At 36.7% G+C, this 9,722-nt stretch overlaps 1 protein-coding gene across 1 annotated transcript in view; it reads left to right on the forward strand.

The window, feature by feature from the left end:
• Window positions 1-1,014: 1,014 nt before the first annotated feature.
• LOC113237959 overlaps window positions 1,015-9,722 on the forward strand; it is an 11,512-nt gene continuing 2,804 nt past the window's right edge. The window contains exons 1-2 of the mRNA XM_026474679.1: window positions 1,015-1,812; window positions 2,110-2,541. Of these exons, the coding sequence (XP_026330464.1) occupies window positions 1,015-1,812; window positions 2,110-2,541 (1,230 nt within the window). The remainder of the gene's footprint in view (window positions 1,813-2,109; window positions 2,542-9,722) is intronic.

Here is a 9,722-nt window from a genome sequence, read left to right on the forward strand (position 1 = left end):
GATGGGCTGTTTACACCTAGTAGACTGCTGTGTTTGCCAAATCACGAAGAAAATCAAGAAGGTTGCCGTCCTCTGCCATCTATTTGTAACGCTCGGTACTAAATATGTAGCATTGACGTAGGCTGTAGGTGATAAGTGATAACTTTCATTCTTAAAAAAATTTATATAAATTAAAAAAAAAATACATTTTTATAATATATATATATATATATTACAATTAACAATGTTAACGCCTTTTTAGGAATTTTCCGCGAACAACATTACTATCTTTATACTTGTACCAATTGCTATCTTCAATTCTACCTAAATATTATAATGAAAAATCCTTTAATGATCATTATCGATTAATTCGAATGTGTAGTTCAATAGACAGGGTGTCCACACTGTTACTTGTGTAGTAGTGCTAAGTACTAACTATGGCAATAACGACTTATTCCACGTAAACACAAGGGCAATGCGTAAACACCTTATATTTTGACTGCATCTATCTTCTTATCGTATCGAAAGCATGCGCTATAATGCTTGCAGTCGCGGTGAAGTGATTTGCCAATCGGTGTAAGGTACTCGCTGATTGGTGCCAGGATGCACCAGATATACAGGAAAAGACTAATACATTAAGAAAGCTCCTTTCTCGCACCTGAATGCTACATTCATAACTCTTAGGCCACAAATACACAACGGTGTAGTGCGTTGTACGTATCCAACATAAGACATAGTGCGCAATACACGGGCAAACCTTGAACGCCCCGCTAAACGTACCACCATTCCTAATATGCGGCCTTAAGGTACTGAATGCTTTACACAGGCTATGTGCAGAAACACCCCGTGTATATAATTACTTCTCCAATCATGCTGTTCCAATAACATCAAGTCAACACCTGTATCAACTTAGATATCTTATCAGTGATAACGGTAAGCTGCCACACACAGGTTACATTTTGTAAAAGACTTTATACCAATACTAAAATCACTGCTGTATGACGTAGTAAAATTCTTTGCGTGTCAACACTTACAATGTCTGAATTTCAGTTTGTCGGTGACGTAAGTGAATTAAGTGTCGAACAAAAGAATTTGATTGGCAATGTGTTGAAAGAGAGAGGATTTAAAAATGTCAAAGTTGAAGTACTACCAGTGGGTAATGCAGGAGACAACTACGTAGCCAATGTGCAAAGAATTAGCGTAGAAAAGAACGGTGAAAGTTTTAAGATGATTGCCAAAGTGGCTCCCAAGAATGACATGAAGCGCACTCTTGGAAATATTCGCCTTTTATTCCAAAACGAGAATGTCATGTACACCGAAGTACTACCTAAGTTTACTGAATTAGAAAAAGCCGCAAATATTCCAGAGAAGGAAAGACTTAGATACGCAATTTGTTACGGGACGTACTTGGAAGAACCAAATGAAATAATTCTTCTACAAGACTTAGAAGTACCTGGCTTCAAAATGCTAGACAGGTTCAGCTCATTGGCGGATGACAATGTGAGAATGGTTCTTAAAAACTTCGCTAATCTACATTCCCTATCGTATGTTTTGAAGTACAAAGAACCTGAGACGTTTGAAAAATTTACAAAAGGACTTGCCAATTTCTGGCTCATATTAGTCGATGTTCCTGAAATTACTGGTTGGTTTACTCAGATTGATGCCGACGTGCAAACGTTATTAGATGATGATAAATACAAGACAGCGGTGAAAAATGCAGCAGGCCAGATGATTCCACGAGCCGCGAAGCTGGCTAAAATAGATGCTGACTCAAAATTCTCCGTAATTCAACAAGGAGATGCTTGGACTAACAACATTATGTTCAAAATAGAGGTATGGATTTATATGTTTCTCAAATAGTTTCGTAAAAAAAATAATTAATTTTTTATTTCGTAAAGTTTGAATTAAGGCCATAAGAAACGATCGTGCTTTTAGATTTGTGTTTTTTTACTAAAATGTAACTGCGCATTTGACCTCCATTTCAACTGATGGAAAGTGACGATGAGGTCGACTATGGAGCTTGCACACCTGAATAATATATATATATATATATATGTATGTTAATTTATTATTTACACAGTAGGTTTCCACTCTTGCCCATAATGAGTATAGCTTTTTTATCTATTTTAGAATGACATAACTGTGGAATGCTGCATGATCGATTACCAAGCCTCAAAACTTAGTAGTCCCGTCGCTGACATTCAGTACATGATCTTCAATTGCACCGATCACGCTACGAGAACGAATAATTACTATGATTGGATCGATTATTATCACTCGCAATTGGACAAAAGCTTGGGCAACTATGGACTTAAGGCTAACTTTGTTTATCCTAGAGACCAGTTCGATGCAGACTTAAGAAGGTTTGCCAAATTCTCTCTTGGCCAAGCTGTAATGGCAGCTACAATTATGGTCAGAGAGACAGCTGACGCAACTAAATTGAAAGATGCGATGAATAACGTAGATGGTAAAAAATCTACTCAGGAAATTGCCGATCAAGTTAAAATATCAGCTTCAGATCCGGAAACGATAAACAAATGTAAAACTAAAATTGAAGGATTGGTTGATAGTTTTACTCAGTTTGGATATCTATAAGTCTACTAACCTAATATCGCATAATATACCTATATCGAAAATAAGTAGAGAAAGGGTAGTTTTTTTTTAATTTGATGCATTGTAACGAAAAACACATAATGTCTTTGTGTATAATATTGTAATTATTTTTCGACATTTTAATGTGTTTTATATAGTTACTGTGTCTACAATTTTTATTTAAAATGTTTGTTATAACATAAAATTGTTAATTATCGTAAGATTTCAACAGCACTCTTTTTTCTTTTGTTTATAATCAAGTGACAGGACCATCAAGTCGTGCGCCTGGTGGTAAGCTACACGCCTGTCGATATCAGTTGCAGTGCCACTCAAAACTTTTAATCGCAAAGACCTGAGGGGTACTGCCACTGCGCCCGTTACCCTGACACAAGTTGACAAGTCCCATATGCCTGTAATTTCACCAGCGCGCTTACTCTTCAAAACCGAAACGCAGTAATGCTGATGTGACTGCTGGCAGAAATAGGTAAGGTAGCAGTACTTCCCTGGAAGCGCTCTTTCACAACGAGCTCTACTACCCTTAAAACCTTTAAACTCTTGCACGCTCTAAATGGACTAATCATTTAAATTGAACCTCGTTCCAATACAAGATTCAGATCGCCTCTAACCTCGAGTCCTTCACTGCAGTCAAGACAGGTAGTATTTCCATATCATCGAAAAAATTTTAACTTCCTTTAATATACAAACCTGCCATCAAAACAAAAATTATTATAAAAACCCAAACTGTAGGTGTTTTACACGCCTACCAATTCTAGAAACAAAAGGACCACCAACACGTAGTCTTTTTTTATAAAATCAATTGACGGAACGTACAAGACATGCGCCTGATGGTTAGCTACACGCCTGTCTATAACAGTTGCAGTGCCACTCAGAGCTTTAAATCACCAAGTCACCCTGAGACATAAATTGACAAGTCCCGTGTGCCTATAATTACACCAGCAGTCTATAAAATATGAAATATAATTTTGTAACGATGGCGCCGATTAATAGTTGTAGGGAATACAATTGATTCGACAACAGCATTTATAGTAGAAAATAAATAAAAACACATCCATTACAGGGAAGTCTACGATAATGCTGCAGCGACGAATTTTTATTAATACTTGAGAACAATTGTTCTCACTGTCAATATTTTTGTCTATTTTATTACAATACATGCGAACAATTCAATAAAACACTTGGAAAACATTTGTTTTGACATTTGATGTACTTTCTTTTGACAACCGCATCATGTACCTCAATTACTGCGAAATAGACACAGTTGGGATCACGGAAGAAAGAAAATAATGGAAATTTAGTTTCCGTAGTCTAAGGTTTATACGGTGTCTATGGTTATGTCTAGGATTTTTTTTTCAAAATTGACATTTTCACACATATTTTTAAACTTAGTTGTTTTCAAAAATCAAAAAGTTGAGTTTTCCACTCATATGAAAAGTTTAGCTAACGCATTTACGGTTAATTCATGAAAATATGCTCATACATACATAACGCTCACATCAGTGTAAATAGTTTTGGTTTCTATCTCAAAAACATCAATAGTTTTACTTTTGGTGCACCGGTTCATTATTTTTCCACGAAATTAATTTAGGGCACTACCACTGCGCCCGTCACCCTGAGACATAAGTTGACAAGTCCCAAATGCTTGTAATATCAAGCAAAATTCGCATGCAATGCGATGCGAATGTACTCGTAAATGGCGCTTCTCGCTATCGACCCTGTTTTGCCAAAATATCACTTTTTTCATGACCAAATATGGTAATAACGAAAGGACTTCCGGTAACTTCCGTTTTATGCGTGTTTACCGACCCGCACCCCCGCGCGCTCCAGTTAGTGTCCAAGAGTCCGCGTTTAACACTGGTTCGAGTTAGAAGTCTTTCATGTGCGTCTTTTCTGCTGTAATTTTGTATTAGTTCCTGTTATAAGTATTTACTTACGTCGTAGTATCTGTGTAATATCTCTGAGCCCCGTTTTTTATAGTAATAAAAACCGATAGTGCTTTACCGACTGACTTACTTATTTTGCCTGGCCATAAATGTACATAGACACCTCTGGTTTCCCTTCAAAACCTTAGAAGATGGAAAAAAATCATTATCAAAACGCATTAAATGCATCGTTGATTAATAAAAGTCAAACTTTAAAACGTTCCGTCCCGCGACACAGGGTTTCCCTAGTGCGGATCTATGAGTGTGTGTGTGTGTATTAGTGTGAGAATGTGTTTTACAAACAAACCGTCAAATTATATAATAATAATAACGCACACACTTAAAGCCCCGCACTAGGAACACCAGCACCTGTATCGCGGTTGCCATGGATACACACATAGACAATCACAAATTACACCAAACTCACGAGAGAAATAAATGTAGGCCATGCAAATATTTCTCCCGGTCCGGGAATTGAAACTGGCACCTCTGCGTGGCAGTCCAGCATGGTTTCTTTTTAATTTGATGCCAACTTTTTAATTTGATTAGTAACGGGACCAACAAGTCGCGTGCCGGGTGATAAGTATCACGCATGTCCATAACAGTTGCAGTGCCGCGCCAAGGCCACTGCCACTGCGCCCGTCACCCTGAGACATAAGTTGAAAAGTCTCATGTGCCTGTAATTTCACCAGCACCCTTACCCTTCAAATCCGAAACGCAGTAATGCTCGCATTTCTGCTTGGTGGCAGAAATAGGAAAGGTGGCAGTACAAGCCTGGACGAACCGTTCAGCCACAGAGGCAGTTATTAATTTGCGCATTCATACATCATTTCTTCATGAATGATATTTGGCAAATTAAAAAAATTGTGAAACGAACTTTTAGTTACAAATTTTAATTTCATAATACCTTGTTATTTATCTACCAAGGCAAACAACTACCTTATATTTAGATTATTTGGATGTCTTATGAACCTAAAATTAATCTAAATGAGGTGGCGCTAAAGAGGGTGAGCAGATTTAAATATCTAGGACATTACTTGGCGGAGGATCTTAGAGACCAAACTGGCATTGATCGTGAACGTAGGGCGTTGGCTGCGAGATGTAATATGTTAGCACATAGATTCGCCCGCTGTAGTGAGGAAGCCGAAATAACTTTATTCAAGGCGTATTGTCAATCCTTCTACACGGATGGTCTATAGGTTAACTATACGCAGAAGCCACTCGGCGCCCTGCGCATTCAATATAATAACGGTTTCAGGATGCTGTTGGGACTATCTATGTATATCCATATAATATATGGGATATTGTAGCGCATCGTCGATATTTGCTAAAGCGGGAGTAGACGACTTTTTTGTTGTAATGCGAAATAAGACGGCGTCACTACTCTCTAGACCGCGTTCTAGTCCTAACAGCATCCTGAAAACGTTTGCGGCTAAGGTCGATGCGCCGATGCTTCGTCATTTCGATCTGGTTCTGGTGAGGTGATGTGGTAATCGGCGGTGCCTCAAGCGTAATAATGTGTATTTATGTTTTTATGTTCTATGTTTTGTCTCTGTGTTTACTAACAATAAACAAATTATTTATTTATTTATTGTTATTATTATTATGACGGCTTTGCGATGGGGAAGCGTAAGAAGAAGAAGGGTAAAGAGGGAGAAGAAGAAATCCAGCAAAACACAGATTCCTACAGTGACTCCATTTCCTCCTACACCGTTGCAAATAAATATCAACCTTTCCGTGTACTAAATTATACACGTAGTTACCATGAAAATAGTAACTTCGAATCTTTCTTGAATCTTTTTCAATCTTTTTGGAATCTTTCTAGTATTCTTTGAGTCCATCGGTACCGCTAGGGACATCATGGGTATGTCCACTAAATAGATGTAATAAGGGAGTTAAGCAATTCGTAAGAATGATCAAATATAAAATAGGAGTTATATTTGAACGAACTTTGTTTGCTAATGCTGTCCTCACAAATACCAAATATTTGGATTCACATAAAATGAAAGCGACTGTTCCGGCAGGAGCCACAGAGGCGTCAGGCGTTATTACACAGGTTCCAGTAGATCTATAAGAATTTTACGACACCATATCCAGTAAAACACATTGTACAAATAAGATGTTTTATGAGGACAAAATAAAGTAAAAACGATTTTCAGATCATTCACACTCAAACTGTGTCCATTACCTTTTCCTGCCCAGTCCTGCTTGAAAAGACCTCAACAGTTAACGTTTTGAAGTAAAACCCTACATTCCTCCGGTAAAGCAATGCAAATATTGTATGAATTCAGAAAGATGCTCAGAATGCGGAATCAACCACAACTTCAAAACATATATAGATACTAAAGACGCCACCTGTGTACATCGTCAGGGTCAACAAATATCCAAAGATTGTCCAGTAAAAATTCAAAAATTAAAACTAAACATAGATTTATTTTAAAAAAAGCATATTCCACAGTAGTCAATGAAAAGTCATTTCCTTCCTTGCGTAGAAAAGTAACACAAACTCAGCATTTTTTTCCGTCCTAAATTCAGGCAAAATTTTAGACATTTTATTAAATTCAATAATTAAATTAATGTCTCTCAACAAACTGAATCAATAAGAAATCAATTCAAAATCCATCGAAGATGTTCTGATAGAGATATAGAATTCAAAAACTAAATAACATACCAATTTAATGGATAATCTGAACATAGTTCAATGGAATCTTCAGAGCTTAATGTGTCATCGACGTATTTTGTAAAAATTTTCACAGGGATTCACATTGCAGTAATTTGTGAGACGTGACTAAAATCACATCATAAAATACGATTTAAGGAATACAACATGGTTAGATTACATTCAAGTAACACTCATAATGGTGTAGGCATACATATTCATAAAAAATTTAATTACACTAGTACACAAACAGAATACGGTGGTTCACTTCAAAATATTACTATTAGATTAAAATATTATAATAAAAAATTATGTATAGTAAGTTTATGCAAGCCAGGTAATTGCCCTCCTCAGTTTTCAAAGAGGAAGTTAAATGATTTCACCCGCAGTATTCCCTAACCCTCTTTCTGGCAGGTGATTTTAATGCCCACCACCTACTATGGGGATGTTCATCTATCGATGCGAGGGGTCGTGACGTCTATAAAAGTACATATGTAAATGGCTTGGCCATTAATAATAGTGGACATTTTACGACTGTTGGCTCACACATTTGGCAGCTCAATGCATTGGACTTAACCATTGTTTCACCTTTTTTAGCTCTTAATTCTGACAGGATGGTAACTGATGACCCACTTGGCAGCTTTCTTTTACCTGTAATAACAAAAATATTAATAATGACAATTCTTATGATTCTGTGCCCAGTGATCAAAACAATTCACCTTTTCCTCATCATTTAAGTTGTAGAAACATTGATTTAAAAAAATATACAAAGGTGTTATATAGTTTGGTACCCAATTATTACTTTGATATTTTCAATTCGTTGAAGTCATATCCAGAATTAACTGTCATCATTAATATGGCTGCAGAGGAATCTACATTATTTGCACACAAAATTTACACTTACACATATAATTGACTCCTTCACAAAGCCTAAATAACAGAGAATACCTCTGATTTGGTGGAATCAAAACTGTGCAAATGCTGTAAAAGCTGCCAAACAAGCTTACTTATTCTTTAAAGAGTCCAAGTGGAATAAATTACTTAACTTTTAAGCAAAAACAAGCACAAAGGACGCTTATTTTGAATAATGAGAGAAAATTGAGTTGGTATTCTCGAACTGAAACCTTTAACAGAAAGGAGTTGTCCTTTATCATACATCTGGTCTATGATGAGAAAATTGAATAAGAAACCCAAAAGCAATAATGTAACAACCAATAAGACCTAATCAACAATTTTCTTAAGAAATATACACCAGACACCGTTGAGTCTCCATTGAAAATTGAACAGTTTACATCTGCTTCTCATTCTGAATACTTAACAAACCAGTTTACATTAGGGGAGTTTAATTAATTTATTTATTTGTATTCAGGTTATAAAGACCCATACATACATGCCTTATAGCCTAACATACATAATAATACAATAGAACACTCATGTAATATATAGCTTAAGGAAAAACATACATACAATATAATAAAACACTATTTCTAATTAATCTACACGAATTACACTTGTCGGCGACGTGTGGTGCAATCTGAAAAAGAAGGTCGATAGATGTTCGGTCGGCACTCTCTCTACAAGCGAATTAAAATTTACGTTGTGGCTGGGGTTGGAGTTCCTCCAACCGCTCGACTCTCAGGGTGTATTTGGCTTTATGTCTGATGTACTCCATTGTCTCCTCGAGTTATTATCGAGTTTCGAAGTGGCTGGTGGGCTGGTACAAGCGGCTACAGCGGCGTATGCACGTGCAGGGACTGACATGTATACGCGAGGAGTTTCCTCCGGGACGGAGATGCGGGCAGCAGGGCACGGCTCATCACGCGCGACGGCAGCAGCGATCGGTGACGCAACCATTTGTGCCGACTCGTCACTACTGATGGACGCATTTTGCGCCCCACGTTACGTGTTATGGATGCCAGGTCACTGATGAGGGCAGCTTTGTCTCATATGGCGCCTGAGTAAACTTCAATTAATAAAGTTACTGGGAAAAAAGGAAAAAAACTGGTTCTCCAAATCACAGCCATATAAAGGAAGGATTTGGAATAATCGGAGTTGACAAAATACTCAGAATTGACGATCATTGAAAGATGACCCACCGAAAACGAGGCTTAATGCCTTTAAATAATGGACCGAAGACGACGTATGCCTATTCATATAAAAATAAAAAGAAGAAAAATTCACCAAGACTTGGCTGTACGGTTTCAAACTTTGGCCTTTCCCTTTACGGAAAAAATAAAAAAAAAACAACAAACCATTCACTGACCTAAATACTTAAATTATGATGATGACACAACTTTTTGCCCAAGCAACAACAACAAAAATATATCGCACTTGACAAATACATAGATAGTATTATCTCAAAAATTGCGTTATATTATATTTTATTTGATAATTGCGTTATATTAATAATTTATCTCCAAATTTTGCTATATTGACGTGTCATTCATATACGATTTAATTTTAAAGTGACATTACAACAATGACGCTTTGAAACTAAGTAGGTAATATTAATAATAGGGGTTAAAGTATGAAATTGCCGATTTGTACTGAAA

The sequence above is a fragment of the Hyposmocoma kahamanoa genome, unplaced genomic scaffold (assembly GCF_003589595.1).
Source record: "Hyposmocoma kahamanoa isolate Upper Pololo Valley unplaced genomic scaffold, ASM358959v1 103, whole genome shotgun sequence".
In the NCBI taxonomy this organism is placed as follows: Eukaryota; Metazoa; Arthropoda; class Insecta; order Lepidoptera; family Cosmopterigidae; genus Hyposmocoma; species Hyposmocoma kahamanoa.